The sequence below is a fragment of the Mustela lutreola genome, chromosome 8, assembly GCF_030435805.1.
Source record: "Mustela lutreola isolate mMusLut2 chromosome 8, mMusLut2.pri, whole genome shotgun sequence".
Taxonomy (NCBI): Eukaryota; Metazoa; Chordata; class Mammalia; order Carnivora; family Mustelidae; genus Mustela; species Mustela lutreola.
Window position 1 is genome coordinate 106,466,156 of NC_081297.1, and position 15,454 is coordinate 106,481,609.

Below are 15,454 nucleotides of genomic sequence, written 5' to 3' on the forward strand. Positions count from 1 at the left end.
TTCTCAACCAATAAGGGTAATTCAATATCATCTAAAATGTAGTTGAATAAAAAAAGATTTCCCCTGATTAGTATTTAACTGCTCTTTTCCATAAGATAACCCAGAACAAGATGTTTGGCTCCAATTATCAGGGTAGAAATTGCTTATGCAAATCAATGTAAGGCAATGAGGTGTGGATAAAAAGCAAAAGGGAAATATCATTATTATTGGTTTGTGCTCATAAAATTCTGATAGCCTGAAGGTAATGACAGGCACAAAGCCAGAGGGATTATTAGTAGCAACAACATACTCAATAACTTGTGTTCCAGTGAGAAGTTCTATGTTAACATGTGTACACAGGATTTTTATTCAATAACTTCCAGCTTGTGTTTCTGAGAGAACGTTTTTTCTCTCACATGTAGTTTTTTCGGAAAAATGAAAAGTCATAGAATAATAGAGGAACAGAGACAGTGTGTCGAAGTTCATTTCCTTTCTGAATAGGTAGTACTGTGTTTTCATCCAGATGATAACTGAATCATGATTAATCTAAAATGAATAACCACAGCAGCTTTTGCTCAAATTTCTCCGTGTTTCACTTAAATCACTGGGCAGTTTAAGTTATATTAGAGGGAGAAGGTTAACACTTCTCACTAATTTGTTGTGATCACTCAATACCATATGATAATAGTGCTATCATTGCTGGTGTTTTTAGTTGTTGGATTTGACCTAATTAGCATTTAACTTATATAGACCTAACTAGAAAGCTAAAATTATTGAGAATACTAATATAGAAAAATATTAATTATATAGATTTGAGAATCAAGAATACAATCTCAATAAAAAGCAAATACTTTAAAAATTAGATAGCAGCAGTTATTCATATTTCTCAATCAGAGAGAAATAGCTTCCATTTCATCAGTTTCAACTCATTTGTTTATATACAGCTACTTATTGAATCCTTATCATTTTGCCTTTGAGTTCAATATTGTTAACTGACCACTATGACTATATAGCATTAGCTAAAAAGCCCTTATTATTAATGACAAATATCTCTATTTGGTCATCCTGCAGGCATTTACCCAGCTCAATAGGAAGTCTTAGAAAGTTATATTTATTGGTTTTCTTTTACCTGTTAAGGGCTCAGGATATTTTATACATTTTAGCTATATAGAGTTGATCCTATAAAATGATATCTTAGATAACCTTATTTATTTTTTTAATTTATTTTTTATTTATTTTCAACATAACAGTATTCACTAGTTTTGCACCACACCCAGTGCTCCATGCAATCCGTGCCCCCTAACACCCACCACCTGGTACCCCAACCTCCCACCCCCCCACCCCTTCAAAACCCTCAGATTGTTTTTGAGAGTCCATAGTCTCTCATGATTCACCTCCCCTTCCAATTTCCCCCAATTCCCTTCTCCTCTCTAACTCCCCATGTCCTCCATGCCATTTGTTATGCTCCACAAATAAGTGAAACCATATTTAAATTGTATCTGTGAAATTTTTAGACACCTTTGGTTGACGAGTGGATGTATTTGTATGTGGATATGTGTGCAAACATACACCAGTCTCTAAATCTGCATTGCTATGGGTACACCGAACTGCAAAGTGTCTCTCACTCCTTGAGGACTGTACCAATTGATTAGATCGGTAGTGCAGGACACGGTAAACTTGCTTCCCAGGCATCTGTTTCCCTGACCTGTTATAATGCCTACGTCAGCAGTTTTCTTTCTTTTCCTCTGTTAATTTCTTTTTCTTTTCCTTTAATGTTCTCTTTTCAGAACCTTCATGTAATAGCCTAGAACCACATATCTGGCAATGTTGTACGTTTTGATGCAAAAAGAACCTTACTGAGTTGGGAAGGTGGTTTTTCTCATTACTCATGTTTCCTTAACTGCTTGGTGATGCTATTATATAGGTCAATACTGGGTGTGCCATAATATATTTAGTTTTTTCCTTGTTTGTGAACATCCAGATCACTTTCCAGTTTCTGTTAAATGAACAATACTGTCATGGTCTTCAAATGATAGATTTTTCCTATTACATTTTGGTTGTCTCTTCATATCCACTTCTGGAATCACATTCTTAATTTTTCTTCCAAAATGTTAAGCCAGTACATAGTAGTAGAAGTAAAGTTTGAAAATTCTTTTTATAATGCACTAAGCAAACAGCCTTAGGTCTTACTTTCCAAAATAATTTTCTTACTAATTTCATAAATAAAAAAAACTTACCCAATTGCTATCTCAGTGTTTATGTTTTTTTTAAATCACAAATGATGTTGGAAACACTTCATATATTCTCTTGTATTTCACTTTTTGGTGATATAATCACCCACGTTCCTACCCATTTGAAGATTGAAGGTTTACTCCCTTTTTCATAATTTTGTATAAATGACTATACAGTAAAAATAATAAACCATAACATATTTACTACACATTATTTTTTCCCCATGATTCTAAGTATCTTAGTATTATGGTGAAAAAGCCCATGTTATAAATTAGTGGCTTAGGAGGAGTGCTAAAGACCTAAGTTATATATTTGGAAAATGCCTTACAAAAGGTTCAAGTCTATTCAAAACATTTGGCTCAGGGGGTTAAAGCCTCTGCCTTCGGCTCAGGTCATGATTCCAGGGTCCTGGGAGCCTGCTTCCTTCTCTCTCTCTCTCTGCCTCCTTGTGATCTCTGTCTGTCAAATAAATAAATAAAATCTTTAAAACAACAACAACAGCAACAACACAAACCCATTTGGTCTACCTCTGTTTTTTTTTGTCCATGGAGGAGGGGGATCCGTGCTAGTATGACACACAAAGAAATGGCGATGTTCATTTGTCATCCTGAATCTCATTGCCTCTTGCAATCAGGCTCTTATATTCACTTGTTCTTTCCTGCTCAAGGTCTCTCCCTGTGATTATTTCACAGATCATTTTTTCCCCCTGAAACATAGCTCATTATAGTGCTAAGATTTTTCCTTAATGCTTTGTGGTAATAAACCAAAATTCTGATTTCACTTCCTGCACCAGCTGTGCTTTGTTTTAGACCCACAGCACATGTTGCTCCCCTATCAGGCATGTTCGGTTATTCATTTATTCCACACAAACTTATTATATACCCACTTTATGTCAGACACTGTGGTAAGTACCGAGTGTTCAGGGCATGCCGCCCCCAGCAGAGATGGCCCCTGATCTCACAAATCATATGTAACAGGATAAGATTGACCCTAAACAGGAAAAAAGCAAATACATATATATTTACTAAATGCGAGAAATGCTGGGAAGGAAGAAAATAGAATGCTGTGAGGGAACATATGGGCAGATGGGTCAGGCAATTTTAGATTGGGCGCTCAGGAACTCCTTAAGAAGAAGGCATCCATACTGAGGTCTGGAGGCCAAGAGAAACCTGGGGGAGGAAGGAGATCATTCTGGAAATATAGAACGGCTTGTGCAAAGGGCTGAGGCCAAGGACTGAGCAACTTCTAGGGAAAGAACGAAGCTGGTGTGGCTCAGCCGAGTCAGTAAGGAGAGAGAAGGTGGGAGAGGAAGGCCAGAAGTAGTCACGCAGTACCAAGTGCTAAGAAGGCTGGATTTTATTCTGAGTGCAGCGGGCTGCTATTAAACAGTTTTAAACTGTGATGTGATGTGGTTCTATTTATATTTAAAATAGTTATTTGGCAACTTATAATAATACACGGGGAGTGGGGCAATCAGCATACCAAGACAGGAATCGGGTAATAAAATTAGGAAGATATTTGAAGATTCAGGTGAGAGGTGATGGCAACATAAATAGTCAGTAAATACACAGAGACGTGGATTCACAGTGTTTTTTGAAGGTCCTGTGGAGGGATCTGGGGATAGATGGGGTAAAGGGTATGCATGAGAGGTGAGGAAGAGGGGGGACCTGAGAATGTTTCGGGGGCAAAGGCCAGGAAACAAGCCCTGCGGGTCTTGAACAACTGGAGGCTGAGAGAAGGGGAGGGTCCCAAGGCTAGAGATGGAGATGCGGCAGCAGGAGAGGCAGGCAGGGCACCAAGAGTGTGGTGTCACCCAAGTCAAGAAGAAAGCTTATTTCAAGAAAGTGATCGATGAGGTTAAATGCAACTGAGCGGTGGAGTAAAGACTGAAAAGTGTTTCTTTTGGCAGCTTGCCAATTTATTGATTATCTCTGGAATGGCTTAAAGAGTGCATGGGTTTTTGTCTGAGTGGAAATAGGCCTGGAGAGTAAAATTTAAAGAAATTTCCCAAGGAAAGAGATCAGAAAACCAGGGTAGGTTGTTAGAGGAGGATAAGGCTAAAGAAAGTTTTTGTTTTGTTTCGTTTTTAAAGATGGGGGACCGTGGATGTGAGGGCCATCTGGCTGCGACATCTGTCACCCCATTGATCGCCAGGGTTGATTCGGCTGATCTGGCTGTCTAGGCGGTTGTCCCCTTCCTCCCTCACCGCTCCATGTGCGTCCCTCCCGAAGCTGCGCACTCGGTCAAGAGGACGACCTTCCCCGATAGAGGAGAGGACCGTTCTTTGGTCAAGGGTATACGAGTAGCTGCGCTCCCCTGCTAGAACCTCCAAACAAGCTCTCAAAGATGGGGGACCGTTGTACAAATTAGGCTGGTGGAGAAGGAGTCAGGAGAGGAAAAGCTTAATGGACAGAAACTAGAGAAGTGACTGGGACGTTTGTCCTTGCGAAGGTAAAGTAACTGGTCTCTGATAAGAGATACACCAGTAAATTTAGGGATTTGGAAATGGGAACATGAGGGAGTTCCTTTCTGATGAATTCTATTTTTTTCTATTTTTTTTTAAAGCAAAGTCAGTAGCTAAAATTGGGGGGTAAGCCTGGGCAGGAAAGAGGTTTGGAGATTGAAGGTTGGGAAGAGTAGATGGCATGACTGTTGTATTGAGTGCCTATTTGAGTTTGGGAATTATGAATTTATAATACAACCAAACTATTCAATTGCATTATTTTCTCCCATGATGCTCAGCGGCATGGTGCAGGTTTAGAGAAGGCACATGCTTGGATTCATCCAGGACTGGGGTTTTGCCAACTAGTAAACTTAAAGGATAGCGCTGCAAAGGAGATGAGCCAGTTTGCTATGAACTGGTTAAGATGAGCTATGCAATATAAGCTAGATAATCAGGGGACTAAAACCAGAAAGGATCTGATAGACTAATAGCTGTCATTGATAAACAATGTATTAACAAGTATATATGATTTTAACACTGACTAGAAGAGATCCCCCATGCTTCTGAGCATATGGGAAATTCAATCTGTGCTTATTGATATTAATATGAGGATATTCCAGGGGACTTTTTCAGTCCGGAATGTGTGGTGAAGAACCCTTTGTTCTCTTCCACACTGACACGCACTCCTGTTGGTTTCTTGGTGTGGGTTGATTAGTGAGTGGGAAAGAAGTGAGAGAGCACATGTTGCTTGAGTGTTTGCTATATATCTTGACCAAGCCTTGTCTTTCTGGTCACCTGAATAGTAGTGTTTTTGCAGCTTCATGCCAACTTAGGTATGGCTATTTTGTGTTGAAGTCCCTAATTAGTGCCCTTATTCCATGAGCCACCCAAGTCATAAACAGTCAGTGGCTTGTCACCTGAGTAGAGCTCTGTGAAAAATAGGGTGCTAGACTGCACAACTCAGGAGTCCTCCTAGTTTCTTTTTCCAGACCCAGGAGGGGGAAGGTTTCTAAGCATTCCTCAAACCTAAAAAAATGTTGGCCTCAATTTTTTTCTTGCATTTTTACTTTTTTAAAAATTAAAAAAAAAGGTCCCTCTAAGCACTAACTTTCTTCCAGTTAGTCCGTATCATTTCCCTTCCTTAGCCTCTAGAATATTTTGACTGCTCTTGGACGTGAGATCAAAAATATTGACTCTAGAGGTATTTTCCCCTTGCGCTTGGTCTTATAATAACTAATGTTCCTGGGGTTTTTGTGTGGCAGGCATTTTTCTAAGTGCTTTTCTTGTTCTATGTCATTTTCTGTGCACTGTTTTCCTAAGTAGGTACTATATTATCTATCCTTTCCAGCTGAAAAAATGAAGTTTAGAGATAATAGAAAAATTACTCAAGATCACATGACTGATAAGGATCAGCCTAAATTTCTGTTTAGTTTTCTAAATACACACATGCTTCTATCTTAATTGAATTGCATTTTTTTTTCCCCTCAACTAGTCACCAGGGCTAGGGCTGGTTAAGAAAAGGAGTGGAAGTGGAGGGAGCTCCATGTACATGCTCCACAGTCCATGGGCATCTTGATTTACAAAAGGCAGTGTATTTTTACCAGTCAGGATATAATTTATCTATTTCGTGAGCTTGTTGTGGTCAAAGTCCTTTACCAGGGCATTCAGGAAAGGCAATCTACAAACTTCAGTTTTGCCAATAGATTCATTTTATGTCTCAGTAATATTTCAAGCTAGTGGCAGAAGGGGGGGGGACATATTAGTACCCCAGAACACCCCTATAGACTTACATTCACATTATTTTACTGACAGGTGTAAGACCTGTCAGCTTGCTCTGGAATGCACAAATTCAGCGGTGGCGATATCCCTCACACCTCTCGTGATGCTTCTGCCTGTGAAGGCATTGATGGCATGATGTGTAATTGCTAAGTAAGAGAATCTGTGAAAACAAAGCTGATATGAGAACTTGCCATTGCCTGTGATTTAAAACAAACAAACACCAACAAACAAATCTTTTATGTACCAGCAAGTTGTTTTGATTTAAGATTTTCTGATTTTCTGGTATATTTCGCAACTCCTTAAGAACATATGCTGATTTTACAAAATTATCCTCATTAGGTGGGTAGTGGATTTTTTGGAACATGTAAAATACCTTTTTGTTCTTAGAGAAATATCTGAATTCTCCTGTATGTAAGTAAGCAACGTGTAATGGTAAATCTAGGTCAAATGCACATTAAAAAAATAAAAATAAAAAATGCATGCAAACAGTGGCATAATTGATTTTGTTATATCTAGTCGAATAATTTTCTTTCCTAAATACCACTTCTTTTTTACTGTGTCTGGTAGCCAGACACTCATGTACCTTGAAAACTTTAGTATTGGTGCCTCTTTTATTGGGCTTCCTCCTTAGAAACTTGTTATAATTTAACAGTCAAGGTTTAACAATTATTCATACCTTTTCATCCTTGGTTCCTGGCTAATAGAATAAAATGTAAACATACTTTGATTTTGCATAATGCTTTTCCAGTGCTCTGCTTCTCATTTTTATTTAATTTCATAATCTACAGCCATGTTTCAGATAAAAAACAAAATAACATCTCGATCTGTAGTTGATCTTTCTTGTGTGTGTTAGTTGGTCTTCTGTCACTCGTTTGGTCTCCTTGCTACTGTTTCTCAAGGTCAGAGAATGTAGAAACATTTCTGAAGTGCATGGCCCAGGCTTCAGATGGGGTTTTTCCAACCCTTCTGTGACATTGCTTTGATCTGACAGCCTTTAATCTGCTTTCTTATTGTCCATGGATTCCTTTAACATCACCCAACTCTAATAACGCATACACTCACAAGTATTTAAGTTTTGAGCTTTAGGTTTCTAGTTTAAAAGCCCCTGCTCTAGAAGCTTTTTTTTTTTTTTAATTTAAAATATATTTATTGAGTACTTGAGATATTACATGATATTACATTAATCCTTTATGAGAATATAAAAATTAGAGGAAATGCTATGTCAAATAACTCACAATTGATAACCAGTACCAAATGACAAAAATAATGTAAATATAATTGCTGAAAGTAGATTTAATGTGCACTTGTAACAGAATTATAAATAATTATTTGTTTTCAAATTCATATATGATATCATGTGTTCTGGGTTGAACCACTTTTTAGACTTTTCAAGAAAGTTAATACATGTACTAGCCCTGATATATAGTTAGTGCTCAATAATTAGATTTAAAATATAAATAAAGACTATCTTTTTTTTAAATTTTATTTTTTATAAACATATAATATATTTTTATCCCCAGGGGTACAGGTCTGTGAATCGCCTGGTTTACACACTTCACAGCACTCACCAAAGCACATACTCTCACCAAACACACTCACCAAAGCATACCATACCAAAGCATACCATACCAAAGCATGCCAGACCAAAGCATACCATACCAAAACACTCACCAAAGCACATACCCTCCCCAATGTCCATAATCCCACCCCCCCTTCTGCCAACCCTCCTCCCCCCAGCAACCCTCAGTTGTTTTGTGAGATTAAGAGTCACTTATGGTTTGTCTCCCAAATCATAAGAATCACTTATAGTTTGTCTAGAAGCTTTTTTTAAGACAAGAGTTTAACATAGGTTTGTTTTTATTATTGTTACTCTCTGTGCATTCCTGTCTATGGAAGTTTTATACTTTTTCTCCAGTCTTCTTCTCTGCCTCTTTTTTCCTTCTTAAACCTGAGTATCTACCTCCTTCCCCTCATACCTACTGTTTCTAATACCGTGAAACCCTAGATTTATGCAGTAAAACTGGGTGTCCTTTGCTTTTCATTTTGTATAAGTTGTGTGAGAACATTTCTATTTTTCATTCCGAGGTTAACAAGAAAACTTAAGATGTTTGTGTTTGTTTTGATTATATCCCCTATTAGTGTTGTAACAGTCAGGGTTTTGGGTTGCAAGCAATAGAAACAAAGTTTGGCCAATCAGGCAAAAAAAAAAAAAAAAAAAAAAAAAAAAAATTGCTGGAAGGGTGTAGGTCAGTAGCCTTTGGAAGCATTGGGAATGCTGGAGCATCAGTCTTGCAAAATGGGTAGTAAGAACTAAGAGAAACTAAGAAATTAAGAAAGCTAGCCAAGGGCTTGCCACAGGAGTGGTTAGTTTAACTGCTACCGTTAATGTGGCTACCTGTTCCTTCTTCTTTGCATCGATCTGGCATGATTCACAGTCCTGCGCTGAAGTATCTACTTATCTGAGGCCAGGGCACGCGTACATACTTTAGCGGTCAGGGAAAGGGGAGAAGGAGGGATTTACTATTTTGTCCCTTCCATTGAGAGTGGGAGGCAGAGCCCTCACCTTCCTGCAGGATTCCATGGTGAGTTATTGTCCCCATATAAACGTGGTGTTTAAATGCTGGAAAGCCGAAAGAATGACAAATGCTCACTACACATTTTTTGAGGTACAATTATTCTTAATAGAAAGGAACAATATTTCAAATCCCTGCTTCAGCCTTCTTGTCACATAGTCAGAAAAATCGATGCCTGGATTTACCTGGCATTTCCCAGGCTAGTCTTACGGGTAGAAGAGCTCCTACTTGCCAGTATCACTGAGGCCCAGACTTGCCTCTCTTCTGTCATTGGAGAAAACACAGCACCGAGCCGGCCTTGAGCTGTCCCAAAACAATACCCCCTAAGAGCTTCATCAGCAGATTTCAGCTGGAGCCCGTGATACAATTCTGACAAGTGGGAAACATGGAGAGTCTGATGCAGCAACTGAGAGGAAGTTTCTCAGAAAGAAATTCTGTCTCTTTCCTCTGTGCAATGTCCTGTCTGAATGTGATGGCTGGGGTTGCTTGTGCCTCAAGCTCAAGCAGGGAGACAAAACACAAGGAACAGCAAGGCCAAACAATTTCTGGAGAAAAAAATTGTGGCTGTCTTACCTTCTTATAATAGGAAGAATAAATCTTGTCATTATAAAGGTCATTCTAGGGTGGATTTTTTTTTTATAATTTGCAGCTAAACACAAATAAACCAGTCCATATATCTTTGGATTTTATTAAACTGTCCTTCTGTGTCCTGAGGAATAAATCCTTTGTGCAGTTAGTCCTCTTTTTTAACATGCTAAGGGACCCATTAGTAGGAGAGCATAATTATTCCATATAAACATGTTAAAAGATAATAGTGCTTTACCTCCTCAGATCATTTTTTCCTTTTCTCCTGTTTACTTAGTAGTCCCATTGGCTTTTGTACATGCAAAATTGTGGATCATGTCACTTATTAGCAAAGAAAGTAAAATAAAAATGGCCTCCTACCCAATAATTTGGTCTTTCAATGACATCACATGCAATTGTATATATCAATGCAAGTTATAGACCTGGCATATATGCACTGAAATAAGAAATTGTGTCCTGTGCTAGTGTTTAAATAAGACATTTTGGAGGAATCTGATGGATATGAGAAACGTCTTTTAACTGCACTGTCAGTTGTTAACTGAAAAGCATGATGAATAAGGAAAGTCAAAAATCACACAAATATATTCAGCATTTGCTGTGTACTGGGCTGGGCACAGAGATGTCAGCTAAACAGTGGTCAAGAGGAGTAACAGGGGCTTTACTCCCATGGAGTTTACAGAGTATATGGGTGGTTAAAGTGATGAACAAGCAATTATAACACAGTGTGATAGATGCTCTCCTATGGTGCAATGTGTGAGAATATGAGAGGGGTACGTAACTCAGGAAGGTATGGGAATGGCCAAGAAAGAATCTCTGGGAAGAATTTATCAAGCCTGAGTCCCGGAGCTTGAAGTAGAGCATACGTGGAGAAGGGCTTGTGCAGGGGACTAGAAGGAAAGAGTATGCACAGGCATGGGTAGAGAGCGGAGCGACAAAGTGACAGTTGGGCTGGCAGAAATACAGAGGGACCGTTCCTTTAGGGTGTTCGGACTGTCTTCTGAATGCAGCAGGGATTCATGTGTGCATCTGATGAAAGCTCTTGTGGCTGCACGGGAGAGACACCATCTGAAAGGGACAGAGCAGTGATGGTCTTAGTCATCTAGAGAGGCTGTCAGACAGGTGGAGGGAAGATTTCCAATGTAGATCATTACTTGAATGTGGTAGAAAGGGAAAGAGAGGCACCCAAGAAGCCTCCTTGGTTGAGGTGGTTGGAAGGCCATCGCTGGGGAAGGACTGCCAAAAGGAGCTAATGCTAGGGAGGACAATGAGTTCAGCTCTTAGTTAGTTGTCTGTGGGGCATCTAGCAAACATTGGATTTGGGTCAGCAGCGGTGTGCACAGGAATGGGGTTTGGACATGGGCTGGAGTCTCTGAGTTCTAGTGTTCTGATTTATTAGATGATGATGATGATATCTATCTCATAAATGTCCTGGGATTGAATGGGATAAAAGAAAGCAACTCACACAATGCTACAAAAGAGACAGATATTGTTTTCATGTGTTCTTTGGTTATTATCCTCAGTGATGCTTTTCCTTCTGTTACTCTAACAGGTAGCCTAAGTGATTAAAAAGCCTATGACAACTGATGTCTGTTGAATACTTACTGGGTACTAGACACTTTTTGCTCTTCTAATACTGTACAGATATTAAATCATTTATTCCTTAACCTAATTCTATTAAAAAAAATCATTCATTCCTTAGCATAACTCATACCCAAAGAGATTAAGCAACTTGCCAAAATCAAGTAACTAGAGAGCATTGGGGTGCAGATTTGGACAAAGGCAGTCAGAATCCCATTCTTGTACTTTAGGGATGAGAATATACTTTGGCTAAATAGGCCTTTAACTTTTAATCAGTTTATAATGTTGGTTTGATCCCTTAAGAATATTCTAGTGGTCATCTATGGTTGTTTTTTTTCCCCCCTTTTCAACAACTCTTCTGTTTCTGAAATTCTTTGTATGGTTAATATTAAAAAATTCTCCTATTTTGTATCATAATGTCAAATCTACTGCTAATTGACTTTCATACACATACATATAAACATAAATTTACATTTCAGATTCATAACTCCAGCCATTTTCATATTCATCGGCTTGTAGGCTTGAAAGGAATTTAAAATCTTATTTAATTACACAGCAAATGTTTAAATTCATCTTGTCAAGTAGTTTTTGTACCAAGATTTCTACAGTTTCAGTCCCAGAAACCGTCTGCCACAAATCCCATCTTCGTGTCTGCCATTGTTCCAGTAACCTAGTCTCCCCGAACCGTTCCCCAGCATGTGAAAGCTACCAGCACATGCAAAGTACACCATACCTTTTGTGGAAAGAATGAATAAATAAATAATTGATTATCAGAAAAACCATATTTACTATTCTGTAAGTTTCTTTGTAATTCAGCAAGGACAAAACACAATTTTTTTAACTTAAAATATGACTATTTTCATGCAAGAGGAAGGCTAAGATAACTAAGGAAAACACTTGGGGTTTTCTCAGTTTTTGAAAAACAAGAGTTGACTTATGTAGAATTCCAGTAACACCCGAAAATTGGGACTGCTGGGAATCCAAGCAGATGCTTTTTGCCCTGACTTCCGAGGCAAGCAAGTTGGAACTGCTTCCTAAGCCTGGATAATTGCCGTTTCAGCTTGCTTGAAATGTAAATTTGAACTTTATTCTGAATTGGGGAGGGAACCAAGAGTTCGAGTTGATGATCAATATTGGGCCAAAGTCAACTTGTATCTTGAACAGTTGGATTTTTATGATCTGTCTGTGAAGAGAATCCTGTAGTTAGGTATTGGACTTTTCAAAGTCCATGGGGTATTCCTTTGTTCCCTCTTTAGGATTATCCTAGCAGCATATCCATAAACCAAACCCAATAAATAGTTCTAATGTTGATACTTCTAAAAAAAATCACGTACTAAAATAACCCCCAAATATGTGTTTCATAATTCCTATTGTTCCCAGATTTATTCATTTAGGTGCCGAAAAAGCATGAAAGATAATGCTGATAGTTAAATCTGAAATAATTTATTTTAATCCTGGTCTCCAAGTTCTAGTGGAAAATGACTCATATGGCATATTCAAAACCAAAAGTAGAGTTCAGATTGGTTATTTGGGGTTATATTTTTTCATTAAAATTATTCATAATCCCTGATGACGATGATGAATTTGTGGTTGCTAAGTTAGTGTTGGGCATTGCATCTTTAGAATCTGATTAAGTGGGAGTTGCCATTTTCTGGGCTGTGAGTTGCCAACGAAGCTGAATCTGTCACAGGTGCTACAATTTGTATTTCAGAAAAACGTCTTCCCCAAGTTTAATTATCCCTAAAGTATTCTACTCTACACAAAGTACTGAAGAGAGTCAGCATTTTTTTTTTCATTTTCAGTACTGTGATGTAAATTAGGATTTTGTTTACTACCTACATGTTGTAGAGATGAAGGAATTTCAAATTGAGGAGACTCTCTGTTTTATAACATAAAACACTATTTCCTATTCATTTTTCCACTTTGATGTTGAAAAAGAATAATACCAACTGGCCGTAACCAAATCACGTATCCACAGTGACATAGACCATGCTTCATAGAAGGGAGCAGGCATAGGTAGATAGAAAGTGTGTAGGTTTAACTACTAATGGTGGAAACTGGGAAGTGAAAAACCGTACCCTCAAAAATATTAAATAAATTTAGGATTAACTTTTCCTTATTAAGTATTAATATGTGTTTCAAGCTCATGGAAATAAGTATGTGTCCTTTTTTGTATTAGGCAGCCTGTCCCTTGCAGAGAGACTAGGGAACTGGACAGCTTGTGGATATAGTCATGACTCTTTTAGCAAAGCGATTCCTCTTCATTTTGGCATATATCAGTCGGGTCTCTGTTGTTGTTTTTACTTTTCCGTAAAACAGAATTTGTTTTTTTCAACATTTCAACAGGGAAGTCTGATGGGGAAGTTTCTCCTAAATGTTTCATTGCAGAGGTTGTTTCTTTACAATTGCCTGAGGTTGATTTGTTAAATTAGAGGAAGGTCTTTGAGCTGGAAATCCATGGGAAGTGATTATGGCTACGAACATATTTTTTAAGAGACCAGTATTGTTTGATGAGTTAAGAAATGTGTTACAGTTAAAGCTATTCAGGATATTGTAAAATGAAATTTTTCATCTTTTTCCACATTTTTCTCCTTGTCTTTGTAGTAATATAATTCTAACAAATAGAAATTATTAATTGAATTGAGAAATATATGTGTTTACTGGAAATTGCTTAGCCTCTGAGTTGTAATTTTAATTTTATATTCTTTGTAGGATTATTTAACCATTCATAAGTACGGCAATGCAGCCAGAAACGATCTCTGGAATACACTGTCAGAGGTAAAGTATAGGAAGCTCGAATAGCAAAACCTCTTCTTGAATATTTGAATTGAGTTTATAAACCATTCGTTTAACTTTTATTGAGACTGACAGTTGTTTTTACTTTTTATATTTTCTCATATTGCTTTATCATTTTATTTTTGATGTATTACAAAAGTAATGGGGTTTAAAATTACTTAAAGTACAAATGGTAGTAAAAAAGTACCTTGCCTCCTCTCAAACAAGACAATACTGAAATACAACATTCCTATGGTGTCAGATATTCATGTTTGAGAGAAATATTGAAGTTAAAGTAGTTTTTTTCTATAGGTGAATAACAAATATTTAAATTTGGTACTAGGCATACTGGGGATACTTAATGATGCTACAAGCACTTATTTTAACAATCAGCTATGTTTTATCTTCCATTAAGTAAAAACTTTAATGCTTATAAGGCTTTCCTTTCTCTATATATGCATGAAACTTAAGGCAACAAGATTAATTTTACTAACACGTTATATTAGCTTCACTGATTTTACATGTTTTCATCCTTAAGTAAATCATAAAGGTAAAAATAAAAATGGCTTAATGTTAATTATGTTTATGGTTCATGTTTATGAAACTAATTTATACAATTTGGGTTACAAAGGCTTTAAAACGGAATGGAAAATTTGTAAATATACAAGAAGTAATGGATCAATGGACACTCCAGATGGGTTATCCTGTTATCACAATCTTGGGAAATTCAACAGCAGAAAATAGAATAATAATTACCCAACAACATTTTATTTATGACATCAGTGCTAAAACTAAAGCACTTGAACTTCAAAATAACAGGTACAGCACTCTTTTACATGAAAGAACAATTGCTTATATTCTTAGGTTTCACTTTGTGTTTTTAGCATTTTAAAAAGGATCCTCTAGCCCAATTATAAAATGTAAGTGAAATATGGTTTTCATTTCTTTATTTACATATGGTGTTTTCATTTTGATTCCTCTTTTACTCCCATTTCCAGATATTTTAACCATCAAAGTGACAGCACACCAAAGTTATTTTGTTTAAGCAGAGTTTAAATTATCATGGTGATTTAGAAAAATATGTGATTTTTTTTTTACTTTTCCCTGTGAATGTTTGTTGAATAAAATTCAAAAAAGTTAAGACGTAATGAAGTCAATTAAATGGAATTGAGTAAACTGTGATTTATAAAATAGATGAGAATAGAAACTAACAATCCAGAAAGACTAATTAAAACAAACAAAAACCACAACTAGACTAGTATCTGAGCCAAAGGAACTCAAAGTAGAACCATTTTTAAATGGTCTGAGTAACAGTGTTACTTGGCATCAAAAGATTTTCTCCTCCCTCATTCCATGTGTAAAACCACTGAACAGACAACATACATAGAATTTTTATTTGTTGTTAAGCTTTCTTTTGAAACTCTTATTTAATTACTGAAAACAGCATATAGTGTTTCTTTCCTACTTCACGTTTCCTTACTGTATGGTGGTTTACTAAAGGCTGAGCCAA

The 15,454-nt window shown here is 37.1% G+C and overlaps 1 protein-coding gene across 1 annotated transcript in view; it reads left to right on the forward strand.

Moving 5' to 3' along the window:
* Positions 1 to 15,454, forward strand: part of TRHDE (thyrotropin releasing hormone degrading enzyme) — a 381,409-nt gene that overhangs the window by 268,010 nt on the left and 97,945 nt on the right. Inside the window, exons 8-9 of the mRNA XM_059186345.1 lie at positions 13,882 to 13,947; positions 14,576 to 14,763. Of these exons, the coding sequence (XP_059042328.1) occupies positions 13,882 to 13,947; positions 14,576 to 14,763 (254 nt within the window). The remainder of the gene's footprint in view (positions 1 to 13,881; positions 13,948 to 14,575; positions 14,764 to 15,454) is intronic.